We start from the raw sequence: 26,424 nt of genomic DNA on the forward strand, positions 1-26,424 counted from the left end.
GGATAGAATGGCTAGAGGGGTGGGCCTGGGGTCAGGAAGACTCATCTTTGTGAGTTCAAATCCAGCCTAAGACACTTACTAGCTGTGGTGACCCTGGGCAAGTCACTTAACCCTGTTTGTCCCAGTTTCCTCATCTATAAAATGAACTGGAGAAGGAAATGGCAAACCACTCCAGCATCTTTGCCAAGAAAACACAAAATGGGGTCATGAAAAGTCAGACACAAACGAAATGACTGAATAACAACACATGTTATATATACACACACACATATTAAATATACATATACATGCATTTATATGCATATAGACATACTTTTGAACCTAATAATCCATCAAAGTAAATCCTGCAAGTATTATTAGCCTTATTTTATGGAAACTGAGACTCCATCAATCAATCAACAAGAACTAACTATACTTGCCAGACACTGCCAAGCACTGAAAAAAATCATGGGGAAAAGTAGAGAAGAGGTGGGGAAAAACTCCCATGCATTCTTATGAGTATATATATGAGTTAGACATGCCTGGACAGCCGCAACAATACATACACACATACAACACATATATGTGTGCATGTATTACAAGGCCATTTTGGGAGAGAAAGCACTCAATTGGAGGATCAGGAAGCACTTTATGTAGAAGCCCGCACTTGAGCTGAGTCATGAAGGAAGTCAGGGTCAGTAGCAGTGAGGAGGGAGGGCATTCCAGGTGGGAAGCACGGCCAATGCAAAGGCACAGAGAGGATGATGAAGGATCATGTGTGTGGAACAGGGAGTGGGCCAACAGGGCTGGATCCCAGAATCAAAAAAAGGGTAGTTTATGCCTGGGGTGGTAAGAAGGGACTAGATCATGAACACTTTTTTAAAAGTTTATTTTCAGTTCCAAATTCTTTTTCTCTCTCCACCCACTATATATATGGAGTAAACCAAAACATATTTCTGCGGTGGCCATGTTGAAAAAAAAAATGAAGCTTAAAATGCCAAATAGAGACAGTGACTTGCCCACAATCACTTTTAAGTGCCTACTGCAGCAGCTGAAGGCAGATCTTTCTGACTCGGGGTCTAGCCCGTGCGTTATAGGTTGTGCATAACAAAAAAGCCGGGAACAGAGAAATATTTCTGTGAAATGTCCCGGCTCCCCCTCCCCCCTCGATGCCCATCCAGAAAACCCACTGGACCCATTCAGCTTCGGGGGGGGGGGGGGGGGCGGGCGGTCGTCTTTCTCTCCTTTTCGTCCTGCTGACAAAGTGTTTCACTTCAGTCTTCCTAATATCCAGTCCACAAAATACACGCCCAGAACCTACATTCCATCTCCAGAAGCCCGAAAGCGCTTCAAAGCCCGGCCCAGCCTCGCTAAACGCGACTCTTCCCCCGCCTCCCCAGTCGGGCCAGTCCAGCTCTCCCTCTCCACGCCTGTGCACCGGCTTTCCCCAAGTCTGAAATGCTCCCCCTCTTCTCCGGGACCCCGCCACGTCCCGGGCTTCCCTCCAAGCTCTGCCGCGTACACATAGGTACAGACACACACGTGCACAGAGCACACGTGCACGGGGCAGCTCCAGATTCTGCTCCACGTGCGGCCCCAGGCCACACCCACACCTGCCGGGCAGCTCGCCCGTCCCTGGTGCCGCCCCTGAATACATTCCTATAGGTACACACAAATGTATGTGCGTAGATATGTAAACATACATGCATACGCGCGCACGCATGCACACACCTGCCGGGCAGCACGCAGTCCTCGCCGCCGCCCCCAGTACATATATATGCACACACGCGTTATGTGTGTATATGTATACATACATGCGCGCAAGCGCACACGCACACACCTCCCAGGCAGCATGCAGATCCCCGGTGTCGCCCCCCTATACATACATATACGTACGCACATACATGCGTATGTGTATGGGTGTATGTACATGCATGCCGCGCGCGCGCACACACACACACACGACATACACACATTCTGGTGCACGTGCTGGCCCCAGGCCCCACCCCCAGCCCAGGTTGCCGCCAGGAAGCGCAGATTCCCGGTAGTAGCGGGGGGAAAGTTACCTTAGTAACACAGACGGAAGTAGAGGGGCGGGCCCTTTAGGGCGCAGACGATGGACGCGGACGTCGCCCAATGGACAGTGCCGCCGGCACCGCCGTGCCCAATGACCGCAGGCGGGGGGTGGGCGCTGGCCGGACGCCCTGGTTACGGCCGCATGGTAACTGAGAGGACCCGGGGCTCGGAGCTTTCCCTCCGCGGTCGCCGCCTCGCTTGCCTCTCGGTCAACCCGCCCGCAGCCCCGCCGGCCTCGTCCTCCGCGGCAAGATGAAGATCGAGGAGGTGAAGAGCACCACGAAGACCCAGCGCATCGCCTCGCACAGCCACGTGAAGGGCCTGGGGCTGGACGAGAGCGGCCTGGCCAAGCAGGCGGCCTCGGGGCTGGTGGGGCAGGAGAACGCCCGCGAGGTAGGGGCCTAGGGGGGCCTGCCGCCCGCTCGGGCGCCAGCCGTTCGCGCGTGCTTCCCGCTGTCTTCTGAGGTGTCGGGCGATGCGAGGGCCCGTGTATCCATCGCACGGACTGGGAAAGTGGAGGCTGCAGAGGGCAGTGGGGGCAGCGGCGCGCGCGTAGCGGGCGTTTCTGTATCGCCTTCGGGGCTGCAAATCACTTTACTCACCTTATCTCGTTTAAGCCTCTTATAACCCCAGGAGTTGAGGGAGGGGCAGAGATAGGGGCTATTACTGGCCCCATTTTACAGCTGGGGAAACCGAGGCTGGCAGGGGTGAAGTGACTTGGCCGAGGTCATACAGCTAGCTAGTGTCTGAGGCAGAATTTGAATTCAGGGCGGTCAGACTCAGTGAATCGCCAGGTGCCTATTGAAATAAAGACAATCCCTTCACATACTGAATAGTAATCGCGATTTAGATGCGTTCACAGTAATGATAACCGCTAAGGCTTATGGAGCCTTTACTGTGTGTCAGGCTCCGTGCTACAGTTCACAGTGAGCACCTCATTTGTTCCTCCGGACAAACTCATCAGGTTGTACTGAATAAACACCATGTAGACCTCTAGGTAGGGTTGGGTGATGAATTGTCATTTTCACCAATTAAATTGATCTTTTAAAAAAGTGTTATTGATGAATGGAAACCAGCCTTTCACTTTCCAGCTGAGAAAACTGAGCCTCAGAGAGCACTTTGGAGGATCCAGGCCCAGACCTCAGGGGCCCTGGTTTCAGTGCCTCCCCCCCCACTGCGCCCAGCTAAGGAGAGCTTGCACATCAAGCGGGGCTTTGGGCTTCCTCCCTCTTTCCTCTGTTAAATGGGTGGCCTCTCTGGAAAGTCTCCAGCTAAATGAGTGAAATCTGGGGGCTGAGACTCATGAATTTCTTGCCTCTGTGTCCTGAGTCTGTCACAGTATCTACCTTGGAGAAGATGCTGTAATAAATGCTTCCTGAGTTGAAAGTGGTAGTGATTTCTAATTATAAGAATGCCATAAACTCTTATCATTCCTATCATGCTTAGCCCCTGCTTCAGCTGAGCTGTGATTTCGTCCACAGGGACACTCCTTCCAGGACTCCTCTGTGCCTTGATAAGGAGACAGTCTCTGTAAGCTGTTGTGCCCTCCCCCCCCCCCCCCATTTTATCACCTGGTTCCTTCTCCAGTTGTCCTGATCCATATCTAGCCCCTGGGCCCAGATGCTCCAGAGGAGAGAGTTAGGCTGGTGACTTTGCACAGCCCTGCCTCACTTCAATCCAGTTCACGTGTGTGTGTGTGTGTGTGTGTCATGGCATTATCTTCCTGATATCATGGTCCTCTTCGAGATGGAAGGCAGCAGCAAGGACAGAGTAATGAGGCATAGTAGGAGAAGGGTTAGATTTGGGACTGGGGGACAAAGTGTTGATTCCCACCTTGATCAGTAACTGCTTTGGTGACCCCATCAGCAAACTCCTAACTTCTCTGGGCCCATCAGAAAATGAAGTGCCTGAGCCGTGCTAGCTTCGGGTTCATTCTGCCTCTCAATTGGACGGTCCTGTGAGCTGCCTGGTCTTGGGTTCCATTAGCACGGCCTTCAGCATCCTGGGATGCTCTTAGTGTCCCAGTGAGGGATGTTATACGGGGGAGGACTTAAAAGTGGTCAGGGTCCTGCAGCAGCTTCATATTATCTGTCATAGTGAACATCGATTATTGCTTCATTTAGATTCGACCACTAGTTAAGGTTGCTGCCTGACAAAATTACTGTGCATCTCATCCCCTTGAGCTACAGCCTGAACTCCTGGTGACATATTTTAGTATTGATGTTATTATTTCTTTTCCTTTGGTGGTGTCTAGGCATGTGGTGTGATAGTAGAATTAATCAAAAGCAAGAAAATGGCTGGGAGAGCTGTTTTGTTGGCAGGACCTCCTGGAACTGGCAAGGTATCTTTTTTCTCATTTCTCTAATCCATCCACAGAGTGGTCTCAGTGTCTAAGCCAAACTGAACTTATGTCTTAACTATGCTTTGTTTCCCTAGGTTGGTTAGGTTTCTTTAAAAGGACCAATGTGAAGTAATATAGTTGGGTATCTAACATTCAGACTCTCCTGGCATATTTCTAGGGAAAAAGGAATTGAGGTCCTGGGAGGAGTCTGAAACTTGTCTTCTATATTTTATTCCTTCTCCCTGCAGAAAAATACTTTTTGGCCTGTGGTAAATTAAAAAAGTAATTTCCCATTTGAAGGGTAAGAGATTAATTAATCAATTGCAGATTGAGAACCTTTTGCATGCTTGGCTCTGGGAATGAGCATTGGTTTGTAACATGGGCCCTCCCAGTAAGGACCTTAAAACCTAGGAAGAAGAGTAACACATACGAAAAGAGCAGTTTTTAAAAACAGCACATAATTATACCAGTTATACCACTGGCCATAAAATGGAATTTAGTTCAGAAGCGGGTGAGATGGTTATGAAGGCATTAGTCCGTCATTTGAAATCCACTGAACATTAGACATTGCTTATCTCCAAAAATGAAGAACGGAGACTTTGGATGCTCTTTGGCAAGAATGTCACAGCTCTCAGAATCCCAGCACATTCAGCTCCAGGGGCTCCACTGACTGAACAGGTGGCAGTGCTGTGATCTCCTCCAAGGAAGTGTTCTTGTCTTGCAGACAGTCTGCTGTTTCGCCTCAGGGAATATTGAATACATCTTTGCAACCCTCACAGTTTCTGGTATAGGTACCTTGCACACAGTAGGGGCAGAGACTTATTGAATGAGTACTTGACTCTTATTCGTGCTCCTCTTGTCTCAAAATCAAGGAATAACAAGAATAGTCATTTGGAAGGCAGCCCTCCATATCTCTGGCTTTTTTTTTTTAATTAATTAATTAATTTTTAATTTTCAACATTCGTTTCCACAAGATTGGGGTAGTACTTGATTAAATCACACTTGGTAAATGCTGTGTTTTGAATTATGCTATATGTTGATTCTCTCTGTTCTTAATTTGTCACTGAATAAAATGGAGAGTACCTATGCTGGTATTTTGAACCTTGGGAAGTTGCCTTTGCTTGGCAGTACATCACCCCAAAATAGCAAGCCTACTGAATACCTCTTCCCCATCTGTTCTCTCTTATCCTCCCCCATCATCTCCCTAACTTTCTTTTTTTTTAAAAGATATATATATATATGTATATATATATATATATATATATATATATTTCTAATCCCTTCAACTACTGAGAAAAGTTTCATAAGTTACAATTATTGTTTTTCCATGTAGGAATGTTAATAGTTCAACTTTGGCCAGGTGGCTCAGCGAGCAAGAGCACTGGCCGCAGTGCTGGGACGACCCGGATCAAATCCGGGCCCAGACACTCAGCACCACACCCAGAAACAACAACCGGCTGTGCAACCCCAAGCAAGCCACTCAACCCCGATTGCTTTAAAAAAAAAAAAATAGTTCAACTTTGATAAGTTCCTTATGATTTCTTTTCCCTGTTTACCTTCTCATGCTTCTCTTGCTTCTTGTATCTGAATGTCAAATTTTCTATTCAACTCTGGTTTTTTCAGCAAGAATGCTTGAAAGTCCTCTATTTCACTGAATGACCATATTTTCCCCTGAAACATGATACTCAGTTTTGCTGGGTAGGTGACTCTTGGTTTTAATCCCAGCTCCCTTGACCTCCAGAATATCACATTCCAGGCCCTTCGATCCCTCAGTATAGAAGCTGCCAGATCCTGGGTTATCCTGATTGTGTTTCCACAATATTCAAATTGTTTCTTTCTGGCTGCTTGTAATATTCTCTCCTTAATCTGGGAATTCCGGAACCTGGCTATAATATTCCTAGGAGTTTTCTTTTTGGGATCTTTTTCAGGAGGTGATCGGTGGATTCTTTCAACCTCTATTTTGCCCTCTCGTTCTAAAACATCAGGGCAGTTTTCTTTGAGAACTTCCTGGAGGATGCTTTCCAGGCTCTTACTTTGGTCATGGCTCTCAGGCAGTCCAATAATTTTTAAATTATCTCTCCTGGATCTATTTTCCAGGTCAGTGGTTTTTCCCATGAGATATTTCACATTGCCTTCTATTCTTTGATTTGTTTGGATCTGTTTAACAGCATCTTGATTTCTCATAAAGTCATTAGCTTCCATTTGCTCCAATATAATTCTGAAGCAATGATGATCCTCAGTGAGCTTTTGAGATTCTTTTTCCATCTGGCAAATTCGACTTTTTAAGGCATTCTTCTCCTCATTGCCTTTTTGAGTCTCCTTTGCCATTTGAGTCAGTCTATTTTTTAAGGTATTATTTTCTTCAGTCAGGCTGTTGACTCTCATTTCATAATTTTCTTGCATTGTTCTCATTTCTCTTCCCAATTTTTCCTCCATTTCTCTTATCTGCTTCTTAAGGTCCTCTATGGCCTGTAACCACCTTGTATTTTCCTTTGAAGCTTTTGGTGCAGGAGTTCTGACTTCACTGATTTCCTCCTGTTCCATGCCTTGCTCCTTCTTATCCCCAAAATAGGAGTGTAATGTTGGAATCTTCTGTCTGCTTTGTTTCCTTTGCCTGCTCATTTTGCCACTCAATTATTAGACTTTTGGGCTTTTTGCCACAGTAGGACTCTGCCACCAGACGGGGAGATTTCGTCCCAAACGCTGGGGTTTTCTCAGCTGCCGGAGGTATTAGATGGGTGCCCTCTCTGAGGTCTCCACATGCTCTGGCAAGCTGGACACACACCCCAGGACCTCCACCCTAGACTGCAATCCAGATCTAAGCAGGTTAAAGCAAGAGCGATTACCCCTCAGACTGGTGCTTAGTCCCCCTATGCTCTGCAGGCCAGGAGCTGAAGCCGCCACTTGGCGCTGGTGTGCCAGCATCTCAGTGGTTTCTCGCCCCGGGGGTAAAAGCCACGCACTCCCACTTACTGGGTCCCAAAGTCCAGACTGCACTGGCCTCTCACCTTGTCCTTCGCATCTATGTATTGATAAATCTGGAAACAGCCACAGCTGCTGCTGATCTGGAGTCCCTCTGGCTGGTGGCTGGTCAGGCCCACTGGGGCTAAAGCCTCGGCATGGTGCTGGGCTCGGCTCCCAGAGCATTGCGCTGGCCAGTTCCTGCCGGCCTGCCAGGCTGTTCTCAGCGGGAGGTTAGCTTCTCTGTGTCATTTTGTGGGTTCTGCAGCCTCCCTAACTTTCTAGTAGGGCAAGATGGATTTCTTTACCCCAGTGCCTCTATATCTTATTTTCCAGTTGCATGTAAAAAAAAATTGTTTTTTAAACATTTGTTTTTAAAATTTTGAGTTCCAGATTTTTTCCTTCTTCCCTCCTCACCTGCCCCCACTGGGAAGATAAGCAATTCAATATAGGTTGTACATGTGTAGTTACCCAAATCATTTCCATAGTAGTTATATTGTGAAAGACTATATTTCCCTCTATCCTGTCCCACCCCCACTTACTCTGTTTTCTCCTTTGACCCTATCCCTTTTCAAAAATGTTTGCTTCTAACTACCCTCTCCCCCAACCTGCCCTCCCTTTTCTCATCTCCCCTCTTATCCCCCATCCCCCTATTTTCCTGTAGGGTAAGATACCCAATCGAGTGTGTATGTCATTGCCCCCTTAGGCAAAATTCCATAAGAATCAGGTTGACCCGTTCCCTTTCACCTCCCTACTCTTCCCCTTCATTGTAACAGTTTTCTCTTGCCTCTTTAATATGAGAGTGATTAGGGTAAACTATCTCTCTCTTTCTCCTTCTCCCAATAAATTCCCCTCTCATCTCTTAATTTTATTTTTTAGATATCACCCCTTCATATTCAACTCATCCTGTACCCTCTATCTATACATACATATGCCCACACTTACATATATATTTATATACACATGTACCCTTCTATTCATACATATACATATATATTCCCTTCAGCTATCCTTATACTGAGAAGTCTTATGAGTTATAATTATCATTTTTCCATGTAGGAATGTAAATATTCAACTTTAATAAGTCCCTTATGATTTCTTTTTCCTGTTTACCTTCTCATGCTTCTTGTATTTGAAAGTCAGATTTTCTGTTCAGCTCTGGTTTTTTCATCAAGAATGCTTGAAAATCCTCTATTTCATTGAATGACCATATTTTCCCCTGTAGCATTATACTCAGCTGGGTAGGTGATTCTTGGTTTTAGTCCTAGCTCCTTTGACCCCCAGAATATCATATTCCAAGCCCTTTGATCCCTTAATGTAGAAGCTGCTAGGTCTTGTGTTATCCTGATTGTGTTTCCACAATACTCAAATTGTTTCTCCCTGACTGCTTGCAGTATTTTCTCCTTGACCTAGGAACTTTGGAATTTGACTTTAATATTCCTAGGAGTTTTCTTTTTGGTATCTTTTTCAAGAGGCCGTCGGTGAATTCTTTCCATTTCTATTTTGCCCTCTGGTTCTAGAACATCAGGGCAGTTTTGCTTGATAAATTTCTTGAAAGATGGTGTCTAGGCTCTTTTTTTGATCATGGCTTTCAGGTAGTCCAATAATTTTTAAATTATCTCTCCTGGATCTATTTTCCAGGTCAATGGTTTTTCTAATGAGATATTTCACATTGTCTTCTATTTTTTCATTTGTTTGGATCTGTTTTATAGTATCTTGATTTCTCATAAAGTCATTGGCTTCCAATTGCTCCAATCTAGTTTTGAAGGAATTATTCTCTCCAGCGAGTTTTTGAAATTCCTTTTCCATCTGGCAAATTTGACTTTTTAAGGCATTCTTCTCCTCACTGGCTTTTTGGGCCTCTTTTGCCATTTGAGTTAGTCTATTTTTAAAGGTGTTATTTTCTTCAGTGTACTTTTGAGTCTCCATTAGCAGGCTGTTGACGCTATTTTCATGATTTTCTTGCATCATTCTCATTTCTCTTCCCAATTTTTCCTCCACTTCTCTTACTTGATTTTCAAAATCCTTCTTGATCTCCTCCATGGCCTGTAACCATTTCATATTTTTCTTGGATGCTTTTGATGCAGGAGTTCTGACTTTGCTGTCTTCCTTCCGCTCCATGCCTTGATCCTTTTTGTCCCCAAAAAAGGATTCTGTGGTCTGTTTGTACTTCCTTTGCTTGCTCATATTGCCAGCCAATTACTTGACTTTTGAGCTCTTTGCCACAGTGGAATTCTGTTTCCAGAATGGAGAGAGCTGTGGCTGACTCTGGGACTCTGCCACTTCTCCCTCTGGGGGCAGCGTCCAGAACGCACTCTTCCAATAAATATTTGACTAAATAAATATTTCTGAAGCATGGATCTGACAATATAAAGCAGTCTTTAATATAGCTCTCAGGTGTCTCAGCTTATTTCTGTAACCTCCCTGTTCTTCTAGTTGGGTTCTCCTGTGGCTCTTACCTATGCACAGCAGTGCATTGGCTATGTCTGGCCCTTTGCACCTGGGGTCCCTCAGGTCTAAAACGTGCTTTTTCCTCACCTCCAGCTCTTCAAAACTCTAGCTTCTTTCGAGGTACAACCCCTGTGCTGACTCCTATAGCAAGCTTTTCCTGATTGCTTCTGGATTCTGAAATAACTTTATATCACTTTGCATTTACGTTGCATTTGCAATTCTGTCTGTTTTACATTTGTGTGCAAGTATCACTCCCAGAAGAAAATAAGCTTCCTGAGGGCAGGGGCTTTTTTCATTTTTATCTTTGTGTCTTCAATGTCTTGCATATAGTAGTTTAATAAATATTTGTGGAATTGAATCAAATGCTCATTTAAAAATTTTCTAAGGTCATTTCCTCTGTTCCTCCCTCCCCCCCTTTTACTTGGTAAAGTAGAATCATAGCTTTAAAATCACTTAGCTATTTTAAATACATTCAGTGTGACCAAGCATTTTCAGAATTTTTTTCCTCAGGATGATTTCTGAAGGATGCAGGGCTTTTTCCCCTGTATTTGAAAAAAGGGTTTTTTTTTTTTTTAAATGTATCAAAATCATACAGTAATAATGTTTTCAGTAGCACTTAGACCACAATCTCACTTTTTAGATGTGAGGGGAAATTGATGATTCTACTTTTCTTTTTGTCATTAAAGATGCTTCTAAGTTATAGATTGACACCATCTAGTGAAGTCATCAGGAATCTATCCTATGAACTTATCAAATGATATTAAAACAAGAGGGTAAAACTTTACTTAAAAATTAAAAAAAAATTTTTTTCTGCATTTGTAGACAGCCCTAGCCCTGGCTATTGCTCAAGAGTTGGGTAGTAAGGTCCCCTTCTGTCCCATGGTGGGAAGTGAAGTCTACTCTACTGAAATTAAGAAGACAGAAGTTCTGATGGAAAACTTCAGGAGAGCCATTGGTGAGTATCAGAATGAGATAGCAAAGTTGTTCACGCCCTCATCAGTGGAGGGGAATCTGATGGGGTAGGATTCAGCTTTTCAAGTGTGGATCTCTTGAATTGTGACTCTGGCTTTCTTACTTAGCTCCATATTTAGAGGCACAGAACCTGGGCTTGAATCCTGTATGACTTTGAGGAAATCATGTGCCATCCCTCCATTCTCTCATTTGTGAAAAAAAATGAAAGGTCTGGATTGGATGACACCTAAGCTCTGAATCATCTCTTATCCTAGGATTGTGTTACCTTTGCTTTTATCGTTGATTGTAATTTTACCTTATTAAAGTGCTCTAACAATATATTTCCAAAGAAATCCCAGAAAAATGCTCACTGAGAGGACAAATGTACTTCACCTAACAGAAATGAGGAATGCAGGTAGACTTATTATCCAAATCCTTATAAAATGAATTGTGTTTTAGAGACTACTTTGTATTTTAAGTTTTTTTTTTTCAGGTAAGGATTTTTTTAATTAAGCCATCTCTTCCACTAGCCCTCTCCCTGGCTGCAAATTGAGCAAATTTTTTTAATTCCTGAAAAATAAAACCTTCAGTACAGCCCTGTGTAGTCTAGCAAAACAGTCTAGAACATTAGCCGTGTCTCTCTGAATTTTTAAGTTAATCATCTTTTAGGAGATGAGTAGCATGGGGCAGCTAGGTGGTACAGTGAACAGCGCTCTGGGCCTGGAGTCAGGAAGACCAGAGTTCAAATCTGTCCTGAGACACTTACTAGCTGTGTGACCCTGGGCAAGTCACTTAACTGTTTGCCTCATTTTAAAATGAGATGGAGAAGGAAATGGCAAACCAGTTCAGTATCTTTGCCAAGAAAACCCCAAATGGGGTCACAGAATCAGGCACAAGTGAACAACAAACATGTGTGTTTTATTTTAATTCTTTTGAACTACTGGTTTGTCCTTCGAAGTTTTTATTTTCTCTAACATCATTATTGTATAAATTGTTCTCCAAATTCCCATTTCTCTGAATCAAATCATAAAGATCTTCCCATTTTCTTCTAAAACTGTTTCATCATTTTTTATAGTATTGGGATATTCCATTTCATTCACATATCATAATTTGTTTAGCCATTTCCCAACAGAATACTCCTTAGTTTCCATTTTGAGGCTACCAGGAAAAGAACGTGCTACAAATATTTTTGTACATGTTGATCCTTTTCCTCTTTTTAAAATTTCTTTGATGTGGTAAACTAGTAGTTCTGTAGCTGGGCCAAAGGATATGTATAGTGAGTTTTGGGGTACAGTCCCAAATTGCTGTCCAGAGTGGTATAGTGGCAACCACAGTGGTATCCCCAGGATAGCTACTAGCACAGGTTCTTAGATCTGCTTTACTAGGAAAGATAGCTGTTTAAGCGTCAGCAGTCTACTTTAATTACATTCACTAGTTCAGGGGAAAAGTCAGCACCCTGAACTTCAGAGAGAATATGAATAGAGAAATAAAAACCAGCCAGCAGGGCTGTGACTACCTAAATCAACTATACATTTACATGCATTACTGGATCAAGAAAGCCTTTACTTCTGAGGAGTTGGGAAGCTCTGAACATACCACATACCGCCACTCAGAATTTGGACCAGGGAATCACAAGATCCTTCTCATAAGCAAGCGCCCAAAGCAAAATACCATCTCAGAGCATATATACCTTCTCTGAGCCAGAAGGCATCACAAACCAGGTGATTCAGTGCCTAAGTAGAAATTAGCAAAAGGTGTGAAAGTCTTCCTACAAGCAAGCCTCCCCTAAGCAGGCTTCCCTTCAATATTTAATATTGGCTCTTGGTGAGGCCTATTAATGGGTAGAGAAGATCTTAAATCCCATTAGCTTTATAAGTGGTTGGACCAGTTCATATCTCCTCCAGCAGGGCATCAATGTGCCTGTTTTCCCATCAGCCCTCCAGCATTTGTCCTTTTCCTCTTTTCGTCATCTTTGCCAAACTGATAGATTGGAGGTAGAACCTTAAAATTACTTTAATCTGCGTTTCTCTTAATTATTAGTGATTTAAATAATTTTTGAGGGGGTGGGGGGAAGGCAGGGCAGTTGGGGTTAAGTGACTTGCCTAAGGTCACATGGCTAGTAAGTGTTAAGTGTCTGAGGCTAGATTTGAATTCCCATCCTCCTGACTCCAGGACCTATGCTGTATTCCCTGCGCCACCTAGCCACCCGTTTAAATAATTTTTTCATGTGATTGTTGATAAATTGGATTTGCAAAGGAACATATCTAACATATTTTTTAATCATTTTTCTTTTGGGATACTACTTGATAATTTTATAGATCAGTCCCATATTAAAAATTTGATAATTAAAAAAAAAAAGCCTAGAGCTGGAACCTTCAAGATGATGGCAGCAGAATCCCTGAAATAAGACAGGTGTTTTTCAGAACTTACACACATGATTTGCCATCCCATACTTCACATTCAGTAAGTGGAATGTATAGTCACTAAAAATGTCCCAGATAATGAATACTCAGCCTGAAAATAGAATCCTAAAGTCTTAAGCTATTATTTTCACTAGTTTTCCTTTTGCCCAATCACTGTGTTACCTAACAAAAAATATTTGCCCTGATTTGACTAAATGTGATTAAGTGTAGTGGTGTCAGTGTTAATACTTCTATTTGAGAAACACCCAGGATATGTCAAACAAGAGCAAAGAAAGATAACAAGTCATTTTATTCAGTGTATTGCAACAAAGCATCTCAGCAAGTGAAACGGATTTGTTTCTGTGTCTAAAATCATTGTTAACTGCCCAAGAAGCTAACCATTGAAATGAATACTCCTGTCATGGTAATAAGTTATAATCAGTATTCATCTCTGTTGTTTTTTTTTTTGTCATGGTCCTCTATAATTCTGTCATCTGTATTCTTTGAAGGTATTTCTTCTATAAAATAAAAATAACTTACATTAAAAATTTGATAATACTACCTGGGGATCGAATCCGGGCTCAGATACTCAGCACCACACCCAGAAATAACTGGCCGTGTAACCTTGAGCAAGTTACTTAACCCCGATTGCTTTAAAAAAAAAATTTGACAATACTGTTGTAATGTCTCTTGGTTCCTAGTCAGGGTCTCAGAGACATTAGGGGAAATATTCACTTTCTAGAAGTTTTGGAGTTCAAGGACCCACTTTTATCCATGAATCATTTTAGGTGAACTCCCAGGGTTTTATTGACCATGTATGTTTGCACACTATGCAGGGAGAATGAATATCTTTTCTCTTAGATCATCCATTGGTCAATCCACAAGCATTTATTAGGAACCTACCACGTGCCAGACCCCGTGCTAGGTGTCAGGGATATAGATATTTTCCCTCCCAGAAGACTGAGGTATGTGTCAGGGACTGGGGACTCAATTAGGGAGCTAGGTCCTAGAGACTGTGGTTGGAACCATAAGATAGTAGAAGTGGTAATATTGGTTGGACAGTGCAAATGGCAAGATGTCACTTTGGGCTAGGCTCTGATGTCCTGATGGGATTACGTGTGGTTTGGGGTTGGTTAGTCACTGAAGGCTGAAGGGATGACTGGGGCAGCTCCTCTCTGGACCAGTGCTTCTTAAGCTTCTTAAACTGTGGGGGGGATGAAGGGTTCTGAAGTAGACAAAGCAGCCTTGTTCTAGACTTGGTTCCCAGACTAAGTGGATTGATTTCCCAGGCCATAAGGGAGAGGTTGGAAGGGTCAGGCATTGACAGGGGAGGTGGCTCGAGAGAGCCCTGGTGTCCTCGTGGTGACTTGTTGGGGTCATCGGCTCAGGAATCCACTCTGCTCATCTTTGTAAATGGGCAGGATTCTTCTTCAGGATTCACCAATGGTAGAGGGAAGCCCCCAGTGAAAGTCTCCTCCCTTCCAAGGTCGGTGTTCTTCTCCCCATGTACACACAGCTTGATTTCAGTTTTAGTACAAGATTGGCCTTCAGCTCAGCTGAAAAAAATCAAGAACTTTTCCTGAGGAATATCACAAGCTAAATGAAAATTGAAAAAACAAAGTTGGAAACAGCAGCAAGCTCGCTAAAGAGCAAGGGAACTTGTTCACTCTTTAAAAGAGTTAAGTTGTACTAATATGGTTTCCTCTTTACTAGGAGTGGGTTTCCTTGTTCATAGCCAGCCTTTTGGGAGCCAGTCTTTTCCAGGGTTATGGCCAGCCTAGGGACTTAATTATGGTTATTACAATATAAATGGCTCTAAGAAAGCCTTGGTGAGAGACACAGGGTCTTCTTCACTTGGGGGCAGGGCAGGGCAAGTGTGGAAAGACCAGCAGAGCCTCCCACAGATCTCTGAACCTGAGGATCTTTTTGGTCACAGACTGCATACCTTCTTAATAGCTGCTGGTCTGGGACCCAGATTTTGATTCCATTCATGGGTTTATCTGTACTCCCTTTACATCTGTGTCATGAACCAGTTGTTGATCATGTTAATTGTGATAATTGCTGCTTCAGTTCCAACAAGTGTGTATCCATTACTTGGATTGGGTTTAATTTTATCTAGATGAACAAAGTTCAGTTTAGAAGTGGTGCCTCACCAAATGTTGAAAATGTTCCTGTTTTTATGTGAACCTTGCTGATGGCTGATAAAGTTTTGTCAAAACTTGCTTTTATATGCTGCTGGTTTCCCAAAAGATAAGTTAATTACCTTTAGTTCTGAAAATATTCTCCATAAATTTCTCTGGCTTCCATTTTGTGACTTGCCATGGCTCTTTTCTTGGTCTGTGCTGTTGCAGCAAGGTGAGAAAAAGGTCTTAATCCTGCTGTGGTGCAGAGGAGAAGCCCACTGAATGTCATCAAAGAGAGCCTCAGTCTTGGGCAGCCTTTGAATTCCTCCGAATTGGGCGGGGGAGGGGAAGAGCGGCTACCCGAACTGACAGAAAGAGTGCGGAGTCGGGGCTGTTTCCTTGATGTGATGAAGGTCCCTGTCAGGGATTTGGAAACTTGAACCCACAGATGAAACGCGTGTCATCTGCATTGTCATTCTCAGAGACAGCAACAATTCGCCTCTTTTGTGACTACCGGCTGTCCACATTCCCGGCATGTCAGCAGAGCCACTTCTAAACAAATACAGGCGCTAGTGAAAGATGGGAATTCTTCATCCCCCTTTGGAAGAGTTTCATGTCATATTCACCTCACACAGAATATTGTGAGACATTCCATCTGGAGGGTTTATTTCTTTTTGATATAAAATATTTCGTTTTTTAAACATATTCAAAGCCACATTTAAAGTGCTGTTCAGATTGCTTTTCGTCTTGCTGTCAGTTATGCCTGTCTTTTGGAAGTTCTGCAGTTGGCTTAGTGTGAGCCTGATGGTATTGTGTAGGGACACAAATGAAGCTTTTTTTACACTTAAGAGATTAAAAAATGAAAAGAACCTTAAAGATCATTTAGCCGAGCCCCCTTAGTTTTACAGATTAGGAAATTGAGCCCAGAGAAGTGAGACAACATATCTGGAATCGCACAGTGTATGAGGGGAGAGAACTAACATTTCAAAGCCTGGTGCTCCGACCTGTCTCAGGGCGCTTTCCTTTGTGCTTTGCTGCCTCTTTAGTACCTGCCCTTCAGGAGGATTTGGAACTAGAAGAGACCTTGAAGTCATGGAGTCCAGTGCTTTTGTTTTACAAATGAGGAAACTGAGGCTCTGAGATGGGAAGGGACCTACCCAGAGTCTCACTGAGGTGGTGTGTGAGCCCCGGCTTTCACAGTTTTTCTTTTAGAGTTCTCTATTGACTTAGTTCCTCAAAGAAGAAAGCAGGCTGGTCTCCAGAGGTGGATGCTTTTCACATTTAAAAATGGAAAAGGTTTTGAAGGTTTGGTGCTAGCAAGGGTAATCCAGATAGGGATAAGTTTGTTGTCAGGATGTTGAAACTGCTCCTGTTGTTTAAGAAAGCCCTCACACACATTGTCTTCTTTGGTCATTCCAGCTGCTGGATATGAGAGGTGAGGGAGAAATGGACTCCCTCGTTTAGCAGTGAGCGGTGAGGAGACAAGCCGAGTGGTCACAGTGCATATGTGATGGGGTCAGGCCTGGAACCTGGACCTTTGGATTCTTGTTCTGTTGCTCTGGCCTGTATCCTGCAGCTGCTTCCTCTGCAGCGTCTGCTGGGGTCTGGCTTTAGCCTGGCAGCCTTGGGAAGCCTCAGGGCTGATGACCAGCATCTCCCGAGCTTCAGGTAAAAAGGGAAGACTGTCTGTCCCTTAATCAGAACTTCTCCAAAATAATCACTGATCTCTGAACGGCCAGATCTGATGGGCTGTTCTCAGTCCTTCCTCTTCTCTGCCTATTTGGGGTTGGGGGGGGGGGGGGGGAGTAAAGGAAGGGAAACAAGCATTTATTAAGCACCTAGTGTGTACCTGACACTGTGCTAAATGCTTTACAGATATTTTCCTATTTGATTCTCAGCAGCCCTGGGAGGTAGCTGCTGTGATTATACCCATTTTTATGCCGTGTTTCACCGATAATAAGACCTATCCCGAAAATAAGCCCTCCCCTTACTGTGTAAGATTCCTCTAAAATAAGCCCTCCCCTGAAAGTAAGCCCTATTGAGATTGCTACTGTAGTGAAGGTGATCCCCTGCGCTACCCGCCCCCTCCCGCCACCCTCTGGATGCCCCCCCCCCCCCCCCCCCCCCCCCCGTGAAACGCACGCCGCGCTCCAAGCTGCATCCAATCAGAGCTGCAGCAGTGAGCGCGTCATCCTGTTCTTCCCCAGTGATTTGCTTATTGAATAAAGGTACATTTTTTTGTTCACATTTACCTGTTTATTAAAATTGCTGTCAATGTTCATTAAAATAAGCCCTCCCCTGAAAATAAGCCCTCTGGTGTTTTTCTGTCCAAAAAAATTTAATAAGACAGTGTCTTATTATCGGGGAAACACGGTAGTTGAGGAAACTGAGGCAGACAGATTAAGTGACTTGCCCAGGGTCACGGCAGCTAGGGAGTATCTAGAGGCCAAGTTTACACTTGGGTCTTCTTGGCTCCAGACCCAGCCCCCTCCATTGTGTCGCCAGGTGTCTTTGGTGACCAGGACTCGCCCTAGCTGGGTTATTGTGACATTGCTCTCTGCCCTGTCTGACCGCTCTCTGATGGCTCGTCGACCTCATTGTGCCCTCTCATGGCCCGTGTTCCCCAAAGTTCTGGCTTCTTGGACCCTGTTTTCTTCCTGGTGACCTCTTGAGCTCTCCTGGTAGATGACTCTACCCCAGCCCCTCCCCAGAGCTCAGCCCTGCACAACTAAGGGATTGCGTGTTGGACTTTTCATACTGGGTGTCCTGGAACACTTCAGCTTAGTGGATCCAAAACTGAACTTGCTATTGCTCCCCGTCCCAAGCCCTCCTTTCTTCCAGACTTAGTATTTCTGCCACAGTCAGCCCCCCGAAGCCCACCCCCTGGCTCCAGGGTCCCTGCTTGCCTTCTCCACTCCCCCCACAGCTTTCTGTCTCCACCTTCTCAAGCCCTCTCTTCTCTGGGCCCTGTTTTCCCACTGCCCCCTGTCCAGGCCTCATTAACTCTCAGGGATTATCATGCCAGCCTCCTGAGTGATCTCCCTGCCTTACTCAAGGCCAGCCTACACACTCCTCTGCCAAAATAATTTTCCTGAAACGCACATTTGGCTATATGACTCCCATACTCAATAAGCTCCAGTGACTTCCCGTGCCTCCAGGATAAACTGTAAGCTCTTTTTCTTAGCTTTTAAATCTCTACACAACCTGGTCCTAATCTATCTTTCCGCCTCCGTGGTCGCTATTTCCCCTCCCTCCCTCCCTTTGGGATCCGGCCACACTGGCCCCTCTGCCCTGCCACAGGACACTCTTCTGTGTTTCTAGGCCTTTGCTCTGGTCGGCCCACAGGCCTGCAATGCCCCTCTCTTTCCTGCTTTCTTAAAGCAGAGCTCAGGTACCATATTCTGCTGGAGGGCTTCCCCTGGCTTCTCCCAGCCACTAGTCACCCACCTCCCAAATTGCCTTGCGTTAAGTGCTTTGGATATATTTGTACTTAACTCATTTTGTATTTATGCCGTGTGTCTTTTATAATTACTTGTTTTCTCTCCCATTTGAATGGAAGCTCCTTAGAAGTGGGGCTTTTTTCACTGCCTTGTATGTGTATCCCCAGGGCTTGGCCCCTGGTAGAAGCTGAATAAATACTTTTTGATTCACTGATTGAGGGGAAGAGGAGTTGGGCGAATGCTGATGGGCGCTGGCATGGAGAGGAGGGAAAGGGTCACTGGCAGAACCATAATGAATGAGGGGAGAGAAGCAGGAGAGGTCAGTGATAAGAAACGGCCACTAGGGCAGTCTTAGTTTATTTCTTCAGCTAGATTCCATCAGATTTCCCGTAAATTTAGAAGCTTTGGCATTATTTAAGGGGCATATTTCCAGACAATATGGTCTGACAATGTTTCCCTCTTCACCTTCAAATTCTTGGTGTTCATACCAGGTGCTCTGACTTAGAATTGCATTTTGTTGGTATTTCTAGACCCTCTAAAAATAGATTTAATACAGTAGCTGTTAAGTTATCTTTGGCATGGCGCCTCTTGTTGAAAGCCTTCCCTATTTCCTCCCCTAGACTTCAGGCATCACCGTACACAGGCATATGTTCAGGGCCTCCTCTCATTTGTTTCATGTTTAAGAGAGCTTTCTGTCCCTCCAGTCGGTCACTTTTGTTGTAAAAACTCTATGGCCAGCAGAGGGAGACATTTCTGAGTTTTTATTCTAAGGGGGGAAACCAGGTTTGATCAAGAAAATTATTTGGATTTTTTTTTTAATGTGGAGGATAAGATGACATCCTCGAGTTCAGCGCTTAAATATTGGAAAGGCTGATTACGGATGAAGCATATATGAAGTACGAAGCATACTTCTGTACTTCTTGGCTGGCTTCTGTTGTATCAAGAGCGGGCGTTACAGCTTGTCCTGGGGGCTAGAGGAAGGCATTCCCTGCATCGTGTGACAACCCACATCTCTGACTCTGACCTCCATTTGCAAAAATGCTTACTGTGGGTTTTAGAGTCAGTGAGAGGGAGGAAGAGATGGAGAAAGGGGGGGAGAGGGAGAGAAGGGAAGGGGAGAGACAGTTTATATGTTGGTCAGTCTTCCTTTGGTCTCTGGTGACATGTGTCCCCATCCCATTATTCCCCTCTTGCAAAGACCTCACCAACCTAGACTCCTTTTCTGTAGGTTTCCGATCTAGATGTGTCCAAGTTGAATGTTCAGTAAAAAAGTAATTTTCTACCTCAAACCATTGGTGTTTACTGTCTTCTAAAGTGGTTACATGCTTTCCTAAAAGAGAGGGAAGGAACCAACTTAAGAACCAGAGTTACTGACTTCCCTTTGTTTTCTTAGAAAACATTTTTTATACCTTAAAGTAAGTTGCAGACACTGTTTAATTGCTGGGAGAGTTAATTAGCTGTAAGTAAACTCTTGATGATGTTAGAGCTGCCAGGTGGTCCTACCCAAAGGTAGGCATACCTCCTTTCTTACAGTTAGAGCTGCTGCTCCAGATGGAAGATGTGTGGGTGTGGTGGGCTTTTTGTTGTTTTCTTCTGCTTCCTTTATTGAGATGCAGAAAATGTAACTTTCAGTTTCTATCAAGCACTGCTCCAACACAGGTCATTGGAACAATAGAAGTTATACTTAAATGTTAAGGGCCTGTGGTTTTGTCAGCGTGGGAACATGTATTGCTTTGTCTTAGACTTGCTAGAGTGGCTGAGGGGTTAAATGCCTTGCCCTTGATCTCACGGCCACTAAGCATCAAAAGCTAAATTAGAACCCAGGCCTTCCCGATTCTAGGTGTGTCCTTTGTGCCATGCTTCCTCTGGGGAAGAAATGGATAGATCTGTGTGTACATCCCTGTCATCTGGATGTTCTCATGCTCAGGACTTTCTAACGTTTAGAAGAGGTGGGGGTGGGGAAACCAAGGGGCAGTAACAAGACGTGATGGTCTCACTGTGCCCATGTCTCCTCTCCTACAGGTCTGAGGATAAAGGAGACCAAGGAAGTTTACGAAGGTGAAGTCACAGAATTAACTCCATGTGAGACTGAAAACCCCATGGGTGGATATGGCAAAACGATCAGCCATGTCATCATAGGACTTAAAACAGCAAAAGGAACCAAGCAGTTGAAAGTGCGTACATTTTGTCCTCTGTTCTTTAGTGCTTTTGTGTGACCCTTTTTTGATGTTATTGAATTAATTTCATAGTTTTAAAGTGTTAGAACTGGAAGGAACATATGGTCTGTGTGACACTCAGTTGATAGTTGAGGAAATGCTGGGCCATAGGTCCTGGAGCCAAGGAATGTTGGAGTTGGAACCAGAGCTTGGATTCTAACTGGCCAGGTCTTTTTTTTTTTTTCATATACTTCGCTGACTGAAGGCTTAGTATGGTTCATGTTTGTCCACAGTCCTTTAAGCAGGGGAGGTGTGTTTGCTAAGGAGCAAGAAGGACAGGTGTCTGGCCACAGCATGGGGATCCTGCTCAGGGAGCAAGCAGGCCGATGTGAAAGCAGGGCTTCCCCTCAACAAGTCTGTGACCTAGAGCTTGCCTTACTTGCCTTCTCATCTGCAAAATGAAGGGGTTGAGCTTGAGGCGCTTGTAGGCACTGAACTTTGGTGATTTTGTATGTCTTGGTCACTGGTTTGTAGAGATCACTCAAGTCACTGATGGCAATGGCCATTTTTCTTGCTCTTAAATAATCCCCACTGGAAGCATCCTCATATCTGCTATTATCTCTAGTGTGCCTGTGTTAATGACATTTATAGCAGTCTTCCATTTCTTTAGTCGTTACCAAGTCTTTAGTTCATTTGGAAACTGAACAACAAAAAATACTACAGACAAAAATTGAAGAAAAATTTTCAGCCCAATTGGAGCCTAAATGAAGTGATGTATAAAGCTAAGATTTCAGTTGTACTTTGTCACTGGGAGAAGAGCTTTTGGAAAAGTTTCCTGATTTAAGTCTCCAGAATTGTCCTTCATTTTTCCCTGTCTGGTTGACATGCTTGCCTAGTGGATATCCAGGCATAGACCTCATGCCTAGAGAACCTCATTTTTACTAAGTGTTCTATGAGCATAGCTCATGAAATGCTGCCAGCCCCAGTAGCTGCCAAAGTAGACCTCATGTCATTGAAAAATGAGGAGGAGCCATTTTTGGTGGTTCTGGGGCTTCTGACCCCACGTCTAGGACTCTTTGTACAGTGGGTTTGCATGGCCTCCTCCCAGGGTGGGCTACATATTGGATATCCAGGTATTTGATATTGAAGTTTTACACATGCGCGCGCGCGCACACACACACACACACACACGACTTAGCAAAGAGAACCAGTTCTTGAAGTCTAATAGTCAGTCTGCAAGCATTTATATATATATATACTGCTTTGTGGCAGGCAGTATGGTGGGGACCAGGGGCCAGACAAAAAAGTGAAGCAGCCCAGCTTCTATTGAGGGAGGCAGCAAGGAAGTGGAGGAGCAGGGCCAGGAGACAGACGTCCCTGAGAGGCAGGGGCACTAGCAGTGGGGGCATTGAAAAAGGCTTCATGTAGAAGGCAGTGCTCCAGCTGAATCTTAAAGGAAGTGAGGGGTCCTCCAAGATGGAGAGCGCTGGCTACAAGAATGGCCAAGCCCGTCTGATTGTTCTGGAGAGTGGAAGAGTAATGGATAGTCAGGTTGGAACAGGCCGCAAAAGCCAAATAATCGATTTTTAGTCAATTTTTAAATCAGTTTTTCTGAAAATTTGTTATGTTGTCTGACATTTGAAATTTGTATTGAGACATAAGGGCGGCTAGGTGGCACAGTGAATAGAGCACTAGCCCTGGAGTCAGGAGGAACTGAGTTCAAATTTGTATTGAGACATTAAGATGTTAGAAAAATCTTCTTCTGGAACATCAAGAAATTCACTTATTCCAGTAGAAGTTGTAATCGGGGGCTTCAGCAGCGGTTTGGGTGGCCTCTGTCTGTGCTCAGCCTCTGCCTGATGACCTGTGGTGAGGAGAAGCCTCTGTCTGCCAAGGCAGCGTGCAAGGCTGTCCTGAAAGTCAGACTTAAGTTTGTCTTCCTGCAGCTTCTCAGCTCTAAAACCAAACAGAACAGGTCTGCCCCCTCGTGCATACTCCAGCTCTTGGAACACTTCTCCGTTCCTTCGGCTGATCCTCAGGTGGTGTGGACTCAGAGCCCTTCTCCATTCTGATCGCCTTCCCCCCAGATCGGGCTGCTTAACCCTTTGGGCACTCCTGGGGAGCCTGGGCCTGGCTTTCAGAGTCCTTTGTAACCAAAGTAAGCAAAGTGCTCAGTTTCAGTTTGAAGTGGGTGAATATCAAGATGTATTTTTCCTGTCGAAGTTCATAGTCCCTCTGAAATCTATCCCTAAAACTCAGATTTTTTTCTAATGCAGTGCTCTCATCAGAGGAAAGTATGGACGGGCTGTCACTGCCTCCTAGGAGCTGTGCCTCTTTGAGGATGTCCAGGATCTCATTAGCTTTCTTTCATTATCACATTTCTGACTCATGTTGAGCTTGCCATCTGTCAACTAAAGACCCCCAGATCTTTTTCAGATAAACTGCTGTCTAACCATACTCCTCCATCGAACTTGTGAAGTTGATTCTTTGAGTCTAAGTGCAAGACTTTGCATTTATCCTTAATAAGAATGGAGAGATTGCAAGGCTTTCTACTCCTCAGGTTACTTTAAACTTTAAGAAAAAAACTAAGGAGAAAAACAGCAGATGTACTATAATATTGTGGAAAGAGCACTGGTGATCAGCATCCTTGCCACTTTTTCTCCTTGTGACCTTGGGGCAAGTTATTCTTTTCTCTTTGGGCTTCAGTTTGCTTCTCTGGGCAGTGAAGAGATGCACTTAATATTCATTAATATCCCTTCAAGCTCTAATAGTCTGTGGATTGTTTAGTGAGTCACATTTAGTCAACTCCTCTCTTAAGTAGTCATTGTTGGACAAGATCTGGAAGTCTTCTAAAGAAATCCTGTCCTTGAGAAGCCTTTACTGACTCCCAGAATGGCCAGGTACAAGAGAGGGGAGAGGTTAGAAGGAAGGATTGGGCCCTGCTGTGACCTCTGCATGCCCCACGGCTGCCATGTACTCTTCCTGGGTGGCCACTATGCCAGTTGGGAGGGGGTGTTGTGTGTGTGTGTGTGTATGTGAGAGAGAGAGCTGCAGAATTTGCACAGGACAACTGCCTTTGCAGATTTTCATCAGACTAGCTCTAGATTGTACAACAGGTAGCTTTTATATCACACCCTTTCAAAGAGAGTTAACTTCGTAACAGATCCCAGAGTAAGCTGTGGTTCTCTGCTGACTTTTAAATCATCCTATTCAATACTCAATAAGTTTTCTTAAATCCAAAGACAAGACAGTGTTTTGTTCTGTATCTAACTCTATACTTAGTTCTCAAAACGTAAATGACTTTCTCATCTTTTAAAACAAACCTTTAGTTACTGAGTTTCTAGTTCTGTGCCATCATCTCTTCATGCTGTTGTCCTGGCTCTTGATTTCAGCTGGATCCCAGCATCTTTGAGAGTTTGCAGAAAGAGCGAGTGGAGGCTGGAGACGTGATATACATAGAAGCAAACAGCGGTGCGGTGAAGGTAACCATTGGGGAGGGGCCTGACTTGTGCCTGGAGGGCAAAGACACCCCAACATCCCTTTCCTCTCTTATTAAAACCTGCTCATTTGTTTGCGGTTGGCGGCTGTAGGATCAGGGGTTGGATTTTTCCCTGTGGGAAAGAAAAGGTTTGCTTGCTTTTTTTTTTTTTTTTTGAGTCAGGACTGGGTAGTGGAAATGATACTGGATATATAAAGTCAGGACCGGGGTTCAAATCCTAACTCATTTCCTTTATTAACTTTGAAACCTTGGGTTAGTCACTTAATGTCTGGGCCTCAGTTTACTCTCCATTTATAAGATGAAGAGGTTGTCCAGCAGGATCTTTGAGGTGGCTTCCTTTCTAACAATAAATCATAGCTCTGACCCTATGAAATGCCTGCTGTGCTGATATCAGGCGGGCAAGAAGACTGCCTATGGCTGTCCTGCTGGTACCTATATAAATGGGATGAAAGCTGTTTTCCTTTCCTATAGTCCTTTGACCTCAGCACGATCAAAACTTCTCTTCAAAAATAAAGAAATAAATAAATAAGATGTAAAACCTGTTTAAAGGAGAGTTGAGGGTGGGAAACCGAAACAACTTTAGTCATTCTAGAATTGAAATGTACAGTGCATTTAATCTTCTTTTTATCTCTTTGGTATTTTCTTCCCAAGATATATGCATGGGGAAGGGAATACTGCATTAGTTGGCATTCTTTTCCTATCTGATTTTAAATGTACTGTACAGTGTTACTTGCTGTTTAATGGATGAGCATAATACTTCGTATCATACAATAAATCATCCACCTACAAAAGAGTCTGAACAGTTCCCTCAGTCTCCAGTTAATCTGCTGGATTTGTCCTTTATCAGGAATTGCATACAGTTAAAAGAAAAGGAGGGAGAAAAGATTCTAAGTAGAGAAAATATCAGGTGTTTTTCAACAGGGTTTTTGAGCCTGGTGATCAGTAGATAGGGGGCTTCTCTTGCCAACTGGGGAGTGGGGCATATTCTGAGTTGTCAGACCTGTAATTGTGAACCAAGGCCTTTATCTCTGTCATCTGTGTGTCAGTCAGGGACTTGGCAGTGAAACTCAGCAGATACTTCTGTTCTCCTCCATCTTCCTTTTCTGCAGAGGCAGGGCAGGTGTGATACCTATGCTACCGAATTCGACCTTGAAGCTGAAGAATATGTCCCCTTGCCAAAGGGCGATGTGCACAAAAAGAAGGAAATTATTCAGGATGTGACCCTCCATGACTTGGATGTTGCAAATGCTAGGCCCCAGGTACTGACCTGATACTTAACCTAACCTTAGCAAGACATCAGGGTCTGGAAATGGATTGTCAGCTCATCTCGGTTTCTTGGAAAAGAGACCTTTTCTGTCTGCCCTGTGTTCAGCTATTAACATTGATGGTAGCCAGGGGGATTCCTTTGTTCTTATTCAATTGCTGTAGTAACTAATGATTTTTTACCAGCTTGAGCTAGAAGAATTCATGCATTTCCAAACTAGCCAGCGTCTTTTCTGTACCTTGTGTCCCTAGTATACTGTTGTACATCTAGAGGTCATATGATCCTTACAGTTCTGCTCCTTGTCGATAGTATTTCCAAGCAGATTCTGTATGTACTGTAGTTTCCTGTCTCCTGAAGGGGCAGTTTGTCACCCCAGTAGAGGGAATTCATACTTTGGATAGAGGCTGAACTTAATGATTTCTAAGGTTCCTTTTCAATTCCAAAATTCTTCAACTTTGTGAATACTGCTTGAGATTCTGTCTGTATTAAGCTCTTTAACTTCGAATTTGATTTAGTGTCTATTGTTTCCAAACCTTTGAGTCTAAGCCTAAGTAACTTGAAATGATTATGAGAGCAGTGAGGTCCAGCACTGTCTCCTTTCAACCCTCACAAGCTTTCCTCTCCTTCATACTGTGAAGTGGAGGGCCCAAGTTTTATCCTGATTTTCCCCATGAAAACACTGTAGTTTGGAGAGATTGAAGTGTTTTTTTTCCCCCACAGTCTCAGAGGTGGGAGTAAGTGGCAGAGCTGAATTTCCCTGTCCCTGAGGGGCCAAGTCCTG

At 44.1% G+C, this 26,424-nt stretch overlaps 1 protein-coding gene across 2 annotated transcripts in view; it reads left to right on the plus strand.

Annotated features, from left to right (window-relative positions):
- Positions 1–2,138: 2,138 nt before the first annotated feature.
- RUVBL1 (RuvB like AAA ATPase 1) overlaps positions 2,139–26,424 on the plus strand; it is a 37,290-nt gene continuing 13,004 nt past the window's right edge. The window contains exons 1-6 of one of the 2 annotated variants that reach the window (XM_069083817.1): positions 2,140–2,448; positions 4,310–4,396; positions 10,631–10,763; positions 20,747–20,898; positions 24,273–24,362; positions 25,489–25,638. In XM_069083817.1, coding sequence (XP_068939918.1) covers positions 2,308–2,448; positions 4,310–4,396; positions 10,631–10,763; positions 20,747–20,898; positions 24,273–24,362; positions 25,489–25,638 — 753 coding nt within the window. In that variant the 5' untranslated portion in view covers positions 2,140–2,307. Of the gene's footprint in view, positions 2,449–4,309; positions 4,397–10,630; positions 10,764–20,746; positions 20,899–24,272; positions 24,363–25,488; positions 25,639–26,424 lie in introns of both variants that reach the window. The other variant, XM_069083818.1, reaches the window with a different exon arrangement.

The sequence above is a fragment of the Petaurus breviceps genome, unplaced genomic scaffold (assembly GCF_028583685.1).
Source record: "Petaurus breviceps papuanus isolate PSGF00001 unplaced genomic scaffold, PetGlider_PUasm1.0 174, whole genome shotgun sequence".
Lineage (NCBI taxonomy): Eukaryota > Metazoa > Chordata > Mammalia > Diprotodontia > Petauridae > Petaurus > Petaurus breviceps.